The 20,102-nt window shown below is 33.9% G+C and overlaps 2 protein-coding genes across 3 annotated transcripts; both read right to left on the bottom strand.

The window, feature by feature from the left end:
• Positions 1 to 190: 190 nt before the first annotated feature.
• On the bottom strand, positions 191 to 8,970 carry LOC128996937 (DNA-directed RNA polymerases I, II, and III subunit RPABC1). 2 transcript variants are annotated; one of them, XM_054422478.1, is made up of 7 exons: positions 8,808 to 8,970; positions 7,219 to 7,307; positions 6,678 to 6,739; positions 6,043 to 6,182; positions 4,483 to 4,622; positions 2,496 to 2,574; positions 191 to 386 (listed from the first exon to the last, which is right to left on the bottom strand). In XM_054422478.1, exons 1-7 carry the CDS (start codon positions 8,862 to 8,864, stop codon positions 321 to 323), a joined length of 633 nt encoding a protein of 210 aa, XP_054278453.1. In that variant the 5' UTR covers positions 8,865 to 8,970; the 3' UTR covers positions 191 to 320. The 2 variants fall into 2 exon arrangements, with proteins under 2 accessions (XP_054278453.1, XP_054278452.1); XM_054422477.1 differs by lacking the exon at positions 2,496 to 2,574 and adding an exon at positions 3,100 to 3,178 and having other exon boundaries at positions 8,808 to 8,967.
• Positions 8,971 to 15,130: 6,160 nt separating this feature from the next.
• On the bottom strand, positions 15,131 to 19,477 carry LOC128996663 (uncharacterized). Its single transcript, XM_054422093.1, has 5 exons — positions 19,160 to 19,477; positions 18,370 to 18,457; positions 16,569 to 16,694; positions 16,111 to 16,215; positions 15,131 to 15,304 (listed from the first exon to the last, which is right to left on the bottom strand). Exons 1-5 carry the CDS (start codon positions 19,381 to 19,383, stop codon positions 15,191 to 15,193), a joined length of 657 nt encoding a protein of 218 aa, XP_054278068.1. The 5' UTR covers positions 19,384 to 19,477; the 3' UTR covers positions 15,131 to 15,190.
• Between the last annotated feature and the right edge of the window lie 625 nt (positions 19,478 to 20,102).

The following is a 20,102-nucleotide window of genomic DNA, read 5'->3' as shown; positions in this document are numbered from 1 at the left end:
GGCTAACTTTCAGCCACCAATTAACGTATGTAAAACAGCTAGTGATGTACACAAAAACATCATAGTGTGGTGAAAAACATGTTATTTGGTCATAGTAACTTCAAATACATTAATAACTTAAAACGCTACTCACTTATCTTATTGTAGGAATTATAGCTGGAAAATTCAGGTGAAATAAAAAAAGGTAGTATTCAATACAACCAATTTATTCGTAAATGTCTCTCAACTTAGAAAATATATGTACAGTAGACCTACAGTCACTCTTGTTGATTCTCATACGTAAAGATAAAAGAATAAAAAAACACATGTATAAAAGTGAACTAACACACCAGGCGGTAGGAGATGTATCTTCCAGCAGTTTCCGACGAGCGAATGATTTTTACAACCTAGAAAAATTAAAAAATATTTTAGGCAATTGATTGCTTACGTACAGGTAGCAGGTGACAACATTTACTATCCAGAGTCATTGGTGCAGTTATACATTATATGCCGACTTGAGTTATGGAAACACATAATATTTTATTTGTTCAGAGAAATAATAAAATACTTAAAACAATTGAACACAATTTGTTACCTATATAAAAATGAGTTACAAGAGAGTATATGTAATTTGCTACAATTCAGTTATCATAACAGCAACTATAACTTATTTATAGTTGACCAATCTCACTGGCCATCAAGCCCAAGCGTTGACCGCAAATTTGTACAATAACAATAAGAGTTACAAAAATTTTCACAAAGAAACAGACAATTATAGGGGCAATACAAAGACTAAGTTGGCGCTTATAGGCCTAAGAAACGCTTGGACTATGGAAGTAGCAGAAACTGAACAAAATGGAGGCAATATGTATTGAGGACAAAAATAAAATTGATGTCCAATGCATACAAAGTGGTAAATAAAGAGTCTAAAGATTTTTTAACATTGTATATTACATTAAACAGTATAAAGTATAACGATTATTCAGTTAACTTTGAATTCAATATTTTAGAATTTCACATGTTCTTTTGTTTCCTATCCTTGCCTATAAATATAAATAGAGTTGTTTTTAGATTTTTTTATGGGCTCGAGGGTTGTTGAAAAATACTGATTATTGTTATAATATTTTTAAAGATTATCCAAACACTCTAAATCTTGAACATAGGCTTTAAAATTTACTTGACTGTAAAAATGCCTCTAGATTTGCCTGTATTAAAATGAATACACAAATTTATTGTCTATTGAGAAATTATCCCTCATTTTTTAAAAAAAAATAGAAATTTGTATTTTAAAATAACAAAATTATTTGGATTTTGAATTTAAATAAATTTTTAGTAGGCCCTATTAGTTTGCACGTTTTTTTTGCAGCAGAATTAAAACACCTTAAAAAATAAAAAAAGTTGCACTAACAAAAATCGATTCTAAGTAACAAATATTGATAACTTGTATATTATTTCATAAATAATTAAAAAATCATTCATATCATGCAGGAGATTATGTCCAAAACAGCAGACTGCATATTCACTATGATTAGTATTGATTAACAAAGCTGAATCTACAAATTGAAACCGTGCTTTGTTATTTATTCGCACAAAACAATGTCGGCCAACTTATGAATAATTCCTTCATAAGCCAGTGATAGCGATATAGTTTGTCATGATATTAATTACACTAGCGAAGGCCGTGTGAATAGTTAACTCGACATATGCGAGCCAGCTACATTACTTTTTAAACAGTCGATTTAAATACCTCCATTTATAGTTGAATTCTGACAGGAAGTTGAATTTTTTAACCGAAACATCCGGATTTGTTAAGTGTAATGGTGGTTCCTATTTATTATTGGTGATCTACCTCTGTTATTTTATAGTTTGAAATGTTTTGTACATTGTGTGGAAAATGTGAAGGGGATAAAAGTTAAGGTTTTTATTATTAAGAAAATGTTCAATTAAACATTTAGTTTTGAAGTTTCAGCATGATGAAAGTTTTCACTACAAGTTTTCTTTAAATAATCATTGAAAATAAAAATGTTGTTCTTAGAAGCCAGTTACCAAATGCTTAAAAATTCTTTCTACACTAAATGTTTCTTGAATTAAGGCCAGGACCTCCTAAAGAAAAAAAAAATTAAAATAGAGGGTTTTAACAAAACAATCTAATACACCATATTTTCATGTCCCTTCTTACTTCAGTTAGTTATTAATTGAATTGAGAGTGTAGGGGATTATTTATAAATACAATGCTTAGTTCTAATTATCAATAAATGCAAGTTAATTGATAAGTGTTTTCTACTTATCCACACTCAACTTGATAAGGTAAGTCAAACATCTACAAAACTGTTTTTAACAATGTTTTAGAGAAAATTGTTTTCAATTTAGTAAATTTTTTGTTATTAGCATTCCGAAAATCACTGAAGAAAACAAGTTAGTATTATCACTCTGATGTTAATATGTTTCCTGTCATTTAACAACTCAACATCCATACAAATTTCTTCAGTATTCAAACCGTCACTCATTTTTCATACCTGCCCCCTCCTCAGCCCAAAATACCGACAAATTGGGTCCCCGGTTTGAATCCGGGGCAAATTGTTTTCTTTCAGATTGCTAAAAAAGTCAAGGAAACCAATGGAAACAACTTTAATAACAAATCATACCTGCAACAGATTTTTTGCTACCTAAAACTGCTTGAGTCGCTGCTATAACAGGTTCATGTAAAAAAGTTCTCAAGTGCTAGCAATAAATTTGTCACAGATTTCTATTAAAAAAAGATCAAACAAACAGTATTACCAGAAATTTACTTGATGTTAAAAAATAAATGAAGACAGAGCTGCACATTCATTTTTGAAAAATTAAATCTAGGCTATATAGGTATATACTTAAATGACTGTATATTTTACATTCAACCAATACCACAAACCTTGTTAACAATATAATGAAATGTTATATGAGGCACAAGGCCATGGTTTTCAAGTATCAGGCTTGTTTCAGTGTTTTTACTGTAGGCCTATTCGGTTGTTTCAGTAGTAGACTTACGTCTAAGTAAGTTAAGGTAAGCCTATAATCCTAAAAATATTCACAGTATTCAATGAAGACTCAAAATAAAAAAAAATTACAAAAAGATCATCTTACCTGTCCTCTCTTAAGCCCAAAGTACCTAGAGACAGGATCACCAGCTTGTATCCTCATCAGCTGGTTCTCCTTCAGCTTACTGTGGATAGGTTAAGGGATCACACCATGCATTGGTTAATATTGTGGTGAACAATCATAACACTACAACACAAATAGCTCAACAAGTCAATAAGATATATTAGTATTTTCATCACTATAACCTCTCCCGGATTAGTCAATTTAGTTAAATACATTAAACAGACATACATAACATGGTAGACATTTAACATCGTTCGCCGGCACACGTCACTGAACACAGTGTCTGAGAATTGTCTGATCACTGAACTCAACTTCAGTTACGTGTGCCGGCCAACGATGTTAAATGTCTACCGTGTTATGTATGTGTGTTTAATGTATTTAACAAAATTGACAACATTCGATGAATGAAATTTAACGTTCTGTTTTGAAAATTACTACTTAGTAGTCGAAACTAGTCAATGGAAGTTCGATTGAGGAATTGTGGACGTCAAGGTACGTAGCCTGATAATTGATTACCAATCCCAGAAGGCTTCAACATGAATATACTTTGCTGTGATTAAAAAAGAGTAGTTTTAGTAACCAAATCAAGTTAAGGAATTTATAACGGTTAGAATGGTTATTGGTTCATTGGGAGGAATCTTACCACTAAATAGATTAAATTTAGTACAATTCAAAATCTGGTATTAATGATGCGTCATGCTTTACCTGCTCTTTTGGCGTATATTCAGAGTGAGATTGACTCAAAACAGGGGCTTTGCTATCCAAACAGCTAAAATATTGTTAAAAACAAACAAAACACATTTAGATGAGTTGATCTGGTCAATTAATTTCCAAGGGAAACTATAAAAATTATAACTTGGCAAAAAGAATAGACTCTCAAAATAAATTATGTTAAATGAATCATGTAGAGTTATTTACACCATTGAAGTTACTAAAAAATTCAACCCCTAATATTTACCTTCTCTTTTCCATAAACATTCTGTTCTTGTGTATCAGCTAAACAATTTCAGGGTACAGGGTAGAGTGGGTTGATGTTTGGTATATGTAAAGTGTGCTTGATTTTGTTTACCATTTATTTTTTGCTTATTACAACACAAGAAAACAATTTAATTGTAAATTGTCGCTCGTTCTTTACTAGTGTTACCAGAGTGGAGCACACATCTTAAAATTTACCATAAAATAGAAGCATTTAGTTGACATCAGCACACTCCAAACTTCCAAACCCAAAACACAAACTAAAACAGATTTCAAAATAGGACAAGAAGACTGTTTGAATACATAAGCCCCTTTAAATAGAGCAATTTTGCCCAGAATGAAGCAAAAGCTAGTTTAAAAGACGTCAAATGTTCTCAATTCAAAGGATACTATCTATGGAGCAGTTCTTGCTTCTCCTCAGGAGTAAGTACAACGTGTTCTGGCACCAGCTCGTGTTCGGTAATGTTGATCAGAAGTTCAGACTCCAAGAAATGTTCCAAGATATACTTAGGGGCCATGTCTACAAGTGACTAGAAAAGAGAAACCAATTAAAATTTAGCTAAATGTTTTGGTTAGGCCTACCACAGACAGGTTACGTATATCCTAACTGTTAAAAAGAGGTGGTTTTCTATCCATCATAAGCTATCTCTATGTATATAAAAGGCAAAGCCCTCACTGACTGATTGACTCACTCACTCACTCACTCATCACTAATTCTCCCACTTTCCATTTATCTGGGAGGCTGAAATTTGGTACACTGATTCTTTAGGCATTAAATAGGAAAACTAAGTTGTTTTTATTCTGATCGGACTCTCGGGCTCCGCCCCAGTGGCTCTTGAGTTTCCCATGTTAACCTTATGAGTACTCATATTTAAATGAAATTAATGAATCTTAACAGCTATTTCAATTAAACAAGTTGGTTCTGTTCTATGATGTTCAATAGCATTAAAGTTACAAGGATTACCAACAGGGTTTAGCTCTATTTTTTTAAATTTATGACAACAGCTAATTTGAAACCAAAAGGTGAGTGAGCGTAGCGAACAAACTTCAACCAGGACGTGATTGAGCCATGCGAACGAGCTCACTTATGAAGTAAAATGGGGCAAAGCCCGCGGGTACAGCTAGTGAACCTATATAGGGTGTATATAAAGTCCCGCACGGGCTTAATATTTTCTAAACGACAACAGTTAAATCAATAAGATTTGGTACATCAACACCACACCTAAAAATTACTTTTTCAAGCAACTATGAATTTTCTGTCATATCATGGGGACGTCCCACAAGGAGTCGGAAGAAAATCTTAAATGAAAGCATAGGTCAATATGCACATCAAATGAAAGGTATTTTTTAGTAGAATACAATGCCGCAAATCACACTTCAAAAGGTTGATCCTGCGCAAAATGGCAGCCGTTCAAAAGATTTCTTGAATCTGCCATTTTGAATCTTTAAACGACTGCCATTTTTTACTCAGGCGTTCTTTTGAGCTTGAATTTACGGCATTGTAATCTACTAGTGAAGACCTTTAATTTGATGTGCATATCGACCTATGCTTACGTTAACAATTTTCTTCCGATTCCTAGGACTGTGCCCCCGTGAGGAGTAAGCGTATAATAGCAATGCAAATTAAATGAATCTTTGAACAACTGTCATTCTTGGCTTGGTTGTCTGTTTGAGTTCAAATTTGCGGCATTATATTCTGCTAGTAAAGACCTTTAAACTGATGTGCATATTGACCTATGCTCCTATTTAAGATTTCCTTCTGACTCCTTGCGGGACGCCCCATGATATGACAGAAAATTCATAGTTCCTTGAAAAAGTAGATTTTTAGGTGTGGTGTTGATGTACCAAATCTTATTGATTTATCTGTTGTCGTTTAGAAAATATTAAGCCCTTGCGGGACTTTATATACACCCTGTATAGTAAACCTAATGACTGTGATTGGCCACAAACCTGTTTGGCAGAAGGAGTCATACCAACTTGCACAACAATTATCGCTCTATGGATGTTTTCCTCTTGCATACGTTGGCAGTATGTTTTTATTGTTTTGATTCCAATTTTCGGTTCATCAGGGAAAAAGACGAACATCTGATCTGTAAATTAACATTTTAATACATAAATAAATAACTTTAAAACAATCAATAGGCGGTGTTCTGCAAGAAAAATTGCTTTATAAATTCTAGCTCTTTTGTTTACAAGAATTCAACATCATCTGCTGGCAACATTAGGCTATGATAAACGAACAGTCATTATGAAGTTATATTGAATAGTCATCACGACAGTTTAGCAAATGTCTTAGTTCTGGTTACATTGGATCAAGATTTACCAACAGTGTTGTTACCGTATCTAAAGATAAGTAACAAAAGACCAATATTGTTGGGTACTTCTTTTGTCTTTATAATGGGTTGAAAATTCAGCAGACGACACTTATTTTAGAGCGCCAAACCTGGCACTAGGGTCCCAATAAATCAGTTGACCTGGTGAAATTGTATATTCTTTATTAGCTCCCTAAGTTACACTTACTACATGGAAGGAATTCAATGACAGATTTCACACTAAGTAAATAGTAACATGTCGCATAAATTTACCTGTAGGGTCATCATTGTGCGCTACTAATACAATCAGGTCCCCTCTTGCAGGCCTCTTTTCACTGTAACATACATCGGTATTAGTTAATATTTTGATAGGCTTAAAAAGCCTAACACACATTTGAGCTAATCGCCTCATAAGGTACCTGATCCTTTTTTTCTTATTTGTTTCTAAGGTGTCTCGCTGGCCTAAGGCTATTAATTTTGTTTATAATTACTCTCACTCCTCTTAACTTAAGAAGGATTATTATATTTGGGGTATAGATTTTTCTAAGCAGACTACATGTTTAATACTCAGTTCGGTTAATATTATAAATTCCAGATGATAAATTTACTCATTTCCATTACCACCGTAAAGTCGAGCACATACAAAACTATTTCAGTACCGTACCCTACTAAACAACACAAAAAATTCAATAATAAGTCAAGCTAATGTAAGCATAATTGATCATTACAAATAGCCTACATGTATAAATTTGCTTGCACGAGTGGATATAAGTTAATTAATAAGTTTGATTTGTTAATAGCCCCTAATACAAACCTAGGTTTATCACCAAACTGGTCCTTGAACTGGTCTAATGTTTGGTCCAACTCATCTTGAGTGACAAGATAACCTCGGTCGTGGCACAACTGAAACATACAATCACAAATTATGTATCTCAGAGGTTAGGTCAAACACATAATACATCAACATGTAAACCTTTCCTTCTACAATACTTATGTCATTTTTGGTCTTAACTTATAGTAAGTTATTGTGTACTGAGTTTAATCTGAAAATGCCATCTATTTTTTTAGGAACAGCCCTAACCGCACCTTTCACACTACAGGCTTATGGCTTTCGCCGTCCGATTAACCGTACAGTTTCAGCCGTGTCTAGGCCTATGTTTCTTTGTCATTACATGGTTTCTGACCTTACCGCAAGATGAATATATTTAAGATACAATGCCACAATAAACATAAACAGTGTCCGATCAACAAGCCAGATTGCATAAACAATAGGCCTAAACAGCGCACTCCGCAACTTTAGAAGTTAGCTTATTTGCACTGAATGGTGGGCCGCTTCTATTCGATAAAAAAACTTGCAGCCTGAAAGCTTGCATTTAACTAAATTAACTTAGTCTACATGCACCACTGAAGCACGGCCAAGGTGCAGTCTGGTAGTGGCAGTGGGCGGTACAGTTTTCAGCCGTCGCCGAAACCGTGCAGTGTGAAAGCTTTCATGCTCTTCTTTACACGATTAAACAAATTTACTGGCAAGGGTTTTAAACATACGGCAAAACACGTATAGATCTAGTATGACAGAAGCGTAAGGGTTTGATAACTTAAGCCTCTGATACTTACAGTTTTTGGCAATTCATAAAAATACATCCTTTCTAACCCACCCTGACACAACTTTAACTAACTTAGCCTAACATGGATTAGGTCCCAGTCCACCTAAACAGCTGTAAGTAGCACTAATCCAAATGAACTTCTGTACAATGCTAATGTTTAAGTATTTAAGGCAAAAGTGTGGTTTGGATTCCACTATAAACTCTAGGTCCCTTAGTTGCCATAAACTGTTTGGGCTATTAATTAACAGCTGTGTCTTAAGGAATATGTCGGTCTTAGTCACTAACCACAAGATTACAAGCTCGCTCCACTCATCCTACACTCATCTCCATTTATACTTGGCTTAAAATACCTACTTTGTACAATGAAAAGTATTAAAGAATAGGCCTAGTATAATATGACCATTGAAATAGGCTGGTGAGTGCAACATTTTTCGCCACAGCCTGGTGTTGGAGGAGGTTCTGACATCCAACTTCACAAATTCTGCAGGCCTAAGCTTAGTTTAATGGTTTTTTGTTAGTAACTGAGAGGTTGTTGTCAATTCCAGCAGACTTAAGTGGAGCTAGAAAGTGTTGTTTATTGAATATAGGTTAAGTTCGGGAAAACACAAAACATTAAATTAAGATACAAACATCAAAAGAAATGATCATGTAGCGTGGGTTAAATAAATACGTAAATAATCCATCCTACCTCATGTATAGCCTAACCTAGAGAAGGCATCCTGAAATACCCTGATGAAGCAAGCCGCATAGAGAGGTTATGTTCACAGATTTCATTTTGATAATCAACTACAATACATACCTGCATTACAGTTTTTCTAATCCTCCAAAGCTTGTAAGTTTCAGCTTCATCATCCATGTTTAACTTTACTTAGTTTCTGAAGTACACTTTTCGATAAAGTGCAATTAAGTTGCTTTGCTGAGCTTAAAGTAAGCAAGGACAACAACGAAAACGAATAAACAAACGATTAAACGAAAACGAATCAAACCTGAAACCGAAACCCGAAACGAAGTGGTTTTCGGCGAACGAAGTGAACTTTTGTTTTGACCGATGCACGTCGTCTATTTGTAGAAATGCCGAGTAACTGCTCCACTGCTCCTGTTACTTTTAATGTAACGGTTGTGAGATTTTACGCTTATTCGTAGCGGGTAGCTGTTTTGATACTTTAAAACGAAACCGTTGATAGGTTGATATCTCCACCAAACCAGTGTTAATGTAATAAAACATAGAAGTAGGTCCGTGAAGTTGGCGTACCCATATTAGCGTATCCACTTTTGATCATACCAATCGTTAGTTCATCGTTAGTTCTCGATAGTTCCCGAATTTTTTCGTTAGTTCTCAAAAAATAAAAAAGTTATAGCCGATTATAAGTGGGTACGCTAACTTCACACTTCCGGGTTCTAGCACGCGCCGTTTTCTGAGGAGAAATGTTTACATCTATATACCAATCGTTAGTTCTTCGTTAGTTCTCGATAGTTCCCAAATTTTTTCGTTAGTTCTCAAAAAATAAAAAAGTTATGAGGCATACAAAGTGGGTACGCTAACTTCACAATTGTACAATTTCCAGCGGGAACAGTTTTTTTTACTATAAATGCCTATATCTATATACCAATCATTAGTTCTTCGTTAGTTCTCGATAGTTCTCCAATATTTACGTTAGTTCTCAAAAAATAAAAAAGTTATGAGGCATACAAAGTGGGTACGCTAACTTCACAATTATTGAATTTCCAGCGGGCACAGTTTTTTTACTATAAATACCTATATCTATATACCAATCGTTAGTTCTTCGTTAGTTCTCGATAGTTCCCAAATTTTTTCGTTAGTTCTCAAAAAATAAAAAAGTTATGAGGCATACAAAGTGGGTACGCTAACTTCACAATTATAGAATTTCCAGCGCGGGCACAGTTTTTTTACTATAAATGCCTATATCTATATACCAATCGTTAGTTCTTCGTTAGTTCTCGTTAGTTCTCCAATATTTACGTTAGTTCTCAAAAAATAAAAAAGATAAGGGGCATACAAAGTGGGTACGCCAACTTCACAATTGTACAATTCCCAGCGGGAACAGTTTTTTTACTATAAATGCCTATATCTATATACCAATCGTTAGTTCTTCGTTAGTTCTCGTTAGTTCTCCAATATTTACGTTAGCTCTCAAAAAATAAAAAAGTTACGAAGCATAAAAAGTGGGTACGCCAACTTCACAATTATAGAATTTCCAGGGGGTTCAGTTTTCTGACTATAAATGCTTATATCTATATACCAATCGTTAGTTCTTCGTTAGTTCTCGATAGTTCTGTAATATTTACGTTAGTTCTCAAAAAATAAAAACGTTACGAGGCATACGAAGTGGGTATGCTAACTTCACGATTTTACAATTTCCAGCGGTCACCGTTTTCCGACTATAAATGCACATTTTAAACTTAACATTTGTTGTACATTACCTGCTTTCCTTTAGGACTTAATATTATATCAAATCATCAATCGAATTATCATATGTAAATCTAAAAGTATTTTAAAATGTTTATTATATGGAGAGTTTGTTATGAATTTAGATATTGAAACTCCTATATTACTAGATTAGAGTGGTTTTCAACTTTTCCTAAGCCGTGTCAAACGCCATTTCAAGTTCTTCCGTCAACAAAATAAGCTGTCTCCAGACATGCGCCACTCCCAAAACACGACATATTTGCCGTTCGACGATCTAGCTGTCTTGCTATTCGCCGATTAACGAGTAAAACGTCTGCACACATGTGTAGTTTTCCCAACAACTGTTCGTTTCGGGAATGGACAAAAAATATTCGTTCACTTTGATGTGTGCAAAAATACCGGCAATGAACGGAAAACACGAGCACGAGCATTTGCTGTCATACTACTTGCGAGCGTGGGTACAGTCTGGAGCCGGCTATAGGCATGGAACTTGAATAAAACCCCCTTTTTGCAAATCACTAAACTAAATTTTAATTAATTATTTTAATATAACTAATTTATCATAAGATAAAAATATTTATTCTCGGTATATATTAATAATCATCACCAGTCATGAGTCACTGGTGAGTCATCCTCACCAGTGATAATGATGAAGAGCTAGAAATTCAAAATAGATTAAACCTAGCACAAAAAAGTTTTTCGGCCTGTCACAAGTTACTAACTTCAAAAATAATATCCCACCAGTTGTACCAATTCACAAAAAAGGAGACAAAAAAGACTGCAATAACTACAGAGGCATATCTCTCCTAAATGCCACCTACAAAATACTTTCCAAAATAGTTCAGAGAAGACTAGAGGAATACACAACAGATATTGTTGGAGAGCATCAAGCAGGATTCAGCAGAGGCAGATCAACGACGGATCAAATCTACATTCTTAAAGAGTCAATAGCAAAGTATTATGAATTCAACAAATCATTCTGTTGCCTCTTCATTGATTTTTCAAAGGCTTATGACTCCATAAATAGAAAGAAGTTGTGGATAAACATGGAGCATCTAGGTATACCAAGAAAACTTATAGAACTAGCAAAATTGAGTGTTTTAGGTTCTAAGTGCAAAGTTAGAGTAAATGGAGACGTATCGGAAGACTTTGAGGTGAACACGGGTGTGAGGCAGGGAGACGGGGTATCTCCATTGCTGTTCAATTTAGCCATAGAAACAGCTCTTCAGGAGATAAGAAAAACAGAAGTAGGGATTAAGATAGGAACAAACATAAACTTGCTAGCTTTTGCAGATGACATAGTATTAATTACACATAATATAGAAGAAATGAAAGATGTAACAAAAATGCTTATTGAACATACAAGAAAAATGGGGCTATACATAAATGAAGAGAAAACCAAGTTTATGACATGTGGAAGAAAACAAGATGATGACCAACCAAGATACCAAAATAACAACTACATTGAAATTGAAAAGTATAAATTTAAAAAAGTAACAAATTTCAAGTATTTGGGAGTCATCCTCACCAGTGATAATGATGAAGAGCTAGAAATTCAAAATAGATTAAACCTAGCACAAAAAAGTTTTTCGGCCTGTCACAAGTTACTAACTTCAAAAATAATATCCCACACCACCAAACTCAGGATTTATAAGACAATCATCAGACCAGTTCTTCTGTATGGTTCAGAAAATTGGATCTTAAGCAAGAAATCAGAAAGGAAAGCTATTGTATTTGAGAACAAGATTTTGAGGAAAGTGTACGGACCGATTTTTGAGGATGGACAATGGAGATCGAGACATAATTGGGAACTTAGAGAATTATTTAAGGATCCGGATATTGTCGCTGAGGTACGGAGCAGAAGACTGAGATGGGCAGGGCATATTCTAAGAAAAGATGACAACTCCCTATCAAAGAACATCTTGAGGAATAACCCAGAAGGTAGAAGACCCCTTGGAAGACCGAAACTTAGATGGTTCGACCAAGTGGAGAAAGACCTGAGGAAGCTAGGGAGAAGGAAGGAAGATGCAAGAAGCAGAGACCTATGGAGGCAGTGTGTTGGGGAGGCCAAGTACCATCTAGGGTACCAGTGGCCACAGCAGTAAGTAAGTAAGTAAGTATATATTAATAATCCAACACATTTAATTTTAAACGTATTTCTAAACTGTTTAATAACGATGCTGTGAATGTTTGAAAGAATAGTTGAGTGTACGTTTTTGAGAACTATCCAGAGCTAACGAAGAACTAAAGATTGGTATATAGATATAGGCATTTATAGTCAGAAAACTGTGTCCACTGGAAATTCTATAGTTGTGAAGTTAGAGTGCCCACTTTGTATTCCTTATAACCTTTTTGTTTTTAGAGATCTAACATCAATATTAGAAAACTATCGAGAACTAACGAAGAACTAACGATTGGTATATAGATATAAGCATTTATAGTAAAAAAACTGTTCCCGCTGGAAATTGTACAATTGTGAAGTTAGCGTACCCACTTTGTATGCCTCATAACTTTTTTATTTTTTGAGAACTAACGAAAAAATTTGGGAACTATCGAGAACTAACGAAGAACTAACGATTGGTATATAGATATAGGTATTTATAGTAAAAAAACTGTGCCCGCTGGAAATTCTATAATTGTGAAGTTGGCGTACCCACTTTTTATGCTTCGTAACTTTTTTATTTTTTGAGAACTAACGTAAATATTGGAGAACTATCGAGAACTAACGAAGAACTAACGATTGGTGTATAGATATAACCATTTATAGTCGGAAAACGGTGCCCGCTGGAAATTGTATAGTTGTGAAGTTAGCGTACCCACTTTGTATGCCTCGTAACTTTTTTATTTTTTGAGAACTAACGTAAATATTGGAGAACTATCGAGAACTAACGAAGAACTAACGATTGGTATATAGATATAGGCATTTATAGTAAAAAAACTGTTCCCGCTGGAAATTGTACAATTGTGAAGTTAGCGTACCCACTTTGTATGCCTCATAACTTTTTTATTTTTTGAGAACTAACGAAAAAATTTGGGAACTATCGAGAACTAACGAAGAACTAACGATTGGTATATAGATATAGGTATTTATAGTAAAAAAACTGTGCCCGCTGGAAATTCTATAATTGTGAAGTTGGCGTACCCACTTTTTATGCTTCGTAACTTTTTTATTTTTTGAGAACTAACGTAAATATTGGAGAACTATCGAGAACTAACGAAGAACTAACGATTGGTGTATAGATATAACCATTTATAGTCGGAAAACGGTGCCCGCTGGAAATTGTATAGTTGTGAAGTTAGCGTACCCACTTTGTATGCCTCGTAACTTTTTTATTTTTTGAGAACTAACGTAAATATTGGAGAACTATCGAGAACTAACGAAGAACTAACGATTGGTATATAGATATAGGCATTTATAGTAAAAAAACTGTTCCCGCTGGAAATTGTATAATTGTGAAGTTAGCGTACCCACTTTGTATGCCTCATAACTTTTTTATTTTTTGAGAACTAACGAAAAAGTTCGGGAACTATCGAGAACTAACGATGAACTAACGATTGGTATGATCAAAAGTGGATACGCTTATATGGGTACGCCAACTTCACGGACCTCATAGAAGTGTGTTTTATATTTAAATCTGATGCATGAGTTGCATATTTAAATCCTATCTCCCAAACAAAACAATAATAATTTCTTGTGTAATTTCTTAGTGTTGATCATTTGCTTGAATATGCAAGGAAGTGATATTATTCATATGATTTTGACACCTTGAAGTAATTTTTCCAGGTTATTTCTTCACAACTTTAACTTCTATTTGCAGTTATTAGAGATAAGTATCACATACCAGTATAAAGAACAACTCTTTCTAAAACTTTTAGACTAGTTAGCATAATTTTTCAAAGTTCTGAAGTGGAATTAGGGTTAGTTTTTCTGATCATACACACATGGGCCACAATGAAACAGTTGATGCTGGGCCACATTTGGCCACAATGGAACTGTTCCACTGTGACCCAACATCATGTGTTTCATTGTAACAAAAATATTACCTATCATATGGTATTAATTTATTAGTTTGAAACCCAAATTATGGTTTTTTTATTAATTATCCTTTTTGGAAATTTATCAATAGCCAAGTTTTGAAATGGCTGTTCCTACAGATCAATATCTCAAGAGGAAGAAAGTGAATTTTTACTTGCTTTTTTTAAACAACTAATTACGAGTAGAGCCATTTAAAAATGTTAGTTTTTACATTTATACTATTTGTTGTAAACAAGATTTATTGTACAGTATTTTTGCATTTTAATTTGTAAAACAGCCCATAAAAATCAGTTTCCATTTCATTATAAATTTTAAAATATATGTAATGTATGTGGGAAAGGTTGTTCTCTCAAGTACATTAATTTATCTTCTGAAGCTGTTAACCAAACAGGTAAAAAAACAAAAATTGTTTTGTAATTTTTGTTTCATTGTGGCCCACCCTCCCCTACTTCAAGTAGTACCATAGGCTTCAAGCCATAGACATGGTTTGGGGTGAAAGTGGCAGGATACCATTAAAAACAATTATATATATGGCTTTCCACTAAAAATTGGTACCGTAAGTTATTTATGAACTTATTGTATTGATATCAATCAGGGTTACATAGTTTTAGAACTTTTAGAGAGCTTATGAGGTTGATATGCAATGAAAAGAAACACGATTATATACATAAGCACATATATTTCTGTGGTTACAATTACATTTAATAAGCGTGTTTTTTTATTTCAGTGATTCCACCTCCTTCTGAATGTTACTTCTTGCTTGTGCCTCGTACTTTTCCCTAAATTCTTTGGTTGCAAATATGTTTGGTATCTGTAGAAAGTTTTGAAGAACCTGAAACATTGAATTACACATATATAAATCAATCTTTATTGAAATACATTGAATATAGTGTTTCATCAACATAATGTTTTGAATACAAAATAGGAACAAATTAATTTTTACAAAACCTATTTAGACCAATATAGTTTAGCAAGGGTTCTTGTCACACTGAGTAGATGTTATATGTACATTAATTGGTGTTAGAGGGGGTATGGAGTTTATACCCTGGGTTAGAGGGAGCCAGATCCTCCACAGGAAATGTTTGTTTTATAAGAAAAATTAAATGAGCGTATATGCTAGCTTTAACCTTTGAATTTAACTTTATTGTCTTATTATATTAAAAAACTCAACTTTACCACCCTTTCTAATCGACCAGCATCTTCCCCTTCTCTTCACTAGACTATTCAAATGACGCTCCAGGGGAAATTATAGTTTGTTAAAAAGGGTAAGATCAGGTGGCTCTCGGCTCTCTAGCCAGGACCATTTATAAAAATCCCAATGATCAAGGCCGTCTGGGTCCAGTTTTGAACCATTAAAAAGTTACCGTACTGACTACTGACTTTTCTCAAGATTGAATAGGCAAAATTCCAATTACTAGACAAGCAAAACAACCCCTAAGATATCCAGTAACACTACACATACAGTTTAGCTTGATCATGACAACCCAAGTTAATACTGGTATACATTTATTCAAAAACCAGGAATTCAATTTTTTACTATTTTCTGGGAAGTAAAACAGAAACTCAAACGGTGCATTGTTTGTAAGGTTTAAGATGTATTTTGTTAAATAGTTACCAACAGGAACTCATCTAACCTACCTTGACCCGCAAGTCATTGTACACAGGTGGCGGGAGGAAGTGGTATTCCTGTTTCACCTTGTCTGCGTAGGCAGCATACGACTCCGGGGAAGATCCCAGCACCACCTGTGGGGGAAAAATGTTCTTTAGCTGATCAATAATCCATAAGTATACTGATGTCTATAAAGGATCAATTTCAATATTGTATAATCTTTTTTTTTAAACATTTTTTTTAATCTTATCCTTAAGCTCCCGAATAGAGTTGTGAGTCAAATATTATCCTGATTAGAAAAAATTAATTTGACAGTCAAAACATATTCCTTAATCAAAATAACATAACATCAAATTTCACTAAACAAACAATGCCCGATGACAAAACATTTGCATTGTATTGCATAAGAAAACAGCGCTACGAACTTAAAACTGAAATATGTAACCTTTGAATCACCCTGTACATTAGGGTCGTCTTATCTACTGACCATATCAAGGTCAAGGAAGTAGTGTTTGTCGTCTGCTCCTATGGCCCCATCTGTTTTGTGCTCCTCTGTGCTACTGGTGTCTGCAGCTTCTAGCAGAACGATCACATCCGAGTACAGCAGACTTTCCTGTCAAGCAGACGACAAAGTTACTGACAAGAACATGAGACGAAGTAATGGCAAATTTGTTTTGTAAAATGTAAAAATATGTTTTGAAGGTGAGCAATGTAAGGAACATACCTCTTCTGATTTGGGGCGGCACACTAGCTCTTTGACCCCAACGGCCATCAAGAGTAACCAAACCCTATCATTACAATCATATAATATGCAAAACTGAACAAAAGTATGATAGCTTTAGCCTTTTGAGTCCAGTTTAGAACCTACATGCTTGGGCTTCACAATCAGAACACTAGTGCTGTAGACAAAAAATGTTAAATCTGATCAATGGGCGAGTGGTCTGATAACCTCGTATCCCGGGCCAAGGAGTCAGTAGTGCAGATCAAATTTGTAAAAATTTGATTTTTTTTTGTTCTTAAGGCAAGGTTTTTAGCAGGGCCGTCTTCAAAACGGTTTTCCGGACAACTTTACCAGGGCCTGGTCCCCGCTAAACAAACACGTCAAGGGGAGGGGTCCGGTGTATTATCTTTACCGGCCCTGCCAAAGCTGGGTACGGCCTGAATGAGAGAAAACCATAAAAGTAGGTAAATTATATCAATGAATGATCTCTGGGGCTTAAAGAGTTAAGGGAAGGTGGCACAAGGTTTGAAGAGTATTTAATATTCCCAATCAATAGATGTGGCATAAAAAACTGAACAAGACAGGAGTAGAGGCAGTAAAGTCAGATATCAGATATCAGCAGATTCACAGTTTGCTCATCAGTCATCAATCACACTGATTTCCTCAAACTCATTCACATCTCTGATAGATATCCGTTATAAAATCAATAAGGGTTATGTTTTTATCTATAAACCTATCCCTTCTGATAAATCTTAAAACTCACTTTTCCAGCAGAAATAAAAAAAACAACATATTGTTCCTCGTCTTAAGTGAGTTTTTAAGTTACAACAATATTTGAAAGCTCTTGTTTCCACCGCCAGGTTTTTACAAGCAAAAGGATATGACCAATATAAGATGAATCACATCATTTAACTTTCTCAACTGATGATTTCACTGATATGTTTCAACCTAGTTAAAAGCCATGGTGTAGCTTTTCTTTTTATTTTAAACATTTTTTAAACCTGTGTAAACTTAATTAAAGGGTGTCACAAAACATGCTTACTTGCTAAAATGTGAACTTACTAATGTGATTAATGTGATGAATACAATGCACAATTCATAGAATCCCAGTTTTATTTAAACTTGTATTTTCATTTTAATTAAGTAAATTTGCTTTCTGTGTTTCTTTCTACTATAATGTGAATTTTATTGTGACCTGTGTAGTGTGTATGTATCCAATATGAAAGGAGAAAATAAAAAAAATATTCTGTTATATTCTAAAAGTATAAAATAACAAAAGATTCTAGTTACGCTAAAACACAAAACTCTTCTGCAATTATTTTTCTTTGACTTTAGCCACCAAATGGGTAGGAAATGTATCAAACGATTGAGTAAAGAAATAGAATTACTACTTTTGTATCTTTATTCTCTACCTAATATGTTATTCAATTGCCACTGAAGACAGCACTCCAATTTTAAATAAATAGAGGAATTTTAAAATCAGGACTCTATATTTTTTATTGTGCACTTGCATTCAATGTTTAGATTAAAGTTCCATGCCAAATTTTCTGCAATAAAAAAAACTTACCAGCCCAAGTTCACAGTCCTTGAAAAACTCTGTGAAAAGCTCAATATTCTTCTTGTTATAATCCACCAGTCTTGGGCTATACTCTAAGCTGTAACAGTAGAAAGAAATACTGTAACTTTCTAACTTCCGCACAAACATTTAGATCCACACTTAGATTCCACACTTTGTACTTGATTGGTAAATTTTTTAAAACAAATTGTTAAATAAAAAAAATAGACAGTAGAAATTGGAAACTTGAATCACAACTATTTAATTAGTAATTTGAAGCAATGTAAATAATCGGTATTTTATTCATTAATATGTAATAGCTTGTTTATCATAATTGTCAACAATAATTATGTTTTGGTGGTCTGCTTTTTAATTCTTTAAAATTAATTTGCCAGTTTCATGAGTGTGTTCTTTGTTACACTAGGGCCTATAGTGATTGCAAAATTCCAGTTTTGCTCTCAACGAGGAGTGTGTAAAATAATTGTTGTAATCCTAACAATGTAGGGAACAAAAGGTTTTTTATATAGATTCTGAAGAAAATTACACCTGTACACTTGCATTTAATACATATACCAAAATTATTTTATTTTTAAAATCATTATGCATTCAAATGTTCAATGTTGTACAAGGTTTATTGAAATCCCTATAATGGTTATTTATAATATCTAATTCCCATATTGATAAGATGAATTATTGAATGAATAACCACATTTTGTACGAGTCATAAAATACTTATTATTATTTTAATATTATCTCTATTCATAATTTTGTAAATCTAACTAAGTAACTATAAATTACTTACTATTGGAAAAATATTGCAAAAGCCACTGCCACTGGATTCTTTAACTGTGTTTTGATTGTTTGAAAATGCTTAAATTTCTCTTCCAGACTTAGTAAATCATGATATTGTCTTCCTTCAGCACTATAATTCTGTAGTATTTTTGCCCACCAGTACTGTTTCTTGTCGAAATTAATTCCAGCGTCATTTGTTATTTCTGTCCACTCATTTTCCAGTTCCGCTGACATAATATTAATTGGTTAAACTATATAATTTTAATAAACTATATTCGTATTAAAATATGACTCTATCTAATTTTCATTGCACCCTATCTGACAGGTTCACCCCACAGACATTTTTCAAATTGAGTGCGACTGATCAATAGCTTCAGAGATGCAGGAGTACCAACTGCCAACCCAAAATTGAACAGTCTAGGACAATACGGTACTAATATAACAAATTTGCTAACTAAACATCCAAATGTACAGTTGATTTATGTTTTATAGTCAGTAGGAGCTACTTAGTTATGGTGAAAACGATGTATAACAATGATAAAAAAAGGGCTACTTACAAAATAGATTTAACACACTCTACGCATCTGTGTTACCGTTACCAGATTTATCGCTATTGTTTATATATTTATTTATAGCTTTTAATAAGGTTGTGAAATGTTTATTGGTGCATTTTAGTTCTAGAAATATAAAAGTAGGCTTACTTATGTTTATTTTAATTCATCGATCATGCTCAAATATTCAATTAATTCACAAATTGTGTAGTTTGTAGCTCCCAGAGTCAATAAGTTTCCGAACCACAACCGCTTTGACGTGTTCCCATGACCAAATATTTGTCCAGCGATTGGTTTTATAAGGCAGTCGGGTTAGAAAAATAGACGCGGGAGCTTTGCATGAATAATGTTTTGAAGTGGCAATTGAAATCTTATCTGCATTCCGTCCTTATGTATTTTCGC

Source organism: Macrosteles quadrilineatus, unplaced genomic scaffold (genome assembly GCF_028750875.1).
Source record: "Macrosteles quadrilineatus isolate MER2022 unplaced genomic scaffold, UCM_ALF_1.0 Scaffold_6__1_contigs__length_79288215, whole genome shotgun sequence".
Classification (NCBI taxonomy): Eukaryota; Metazoa; Arthropoda; class Insecta; order Hemiptera; family Cicadellidae; genus Macrosteles; species Macrosteles quadrilineatus.
Note: the sequence above shows the minus strand (reverse complement) of the source record. Positions and strands in the feature narration are given on the sequence as shown.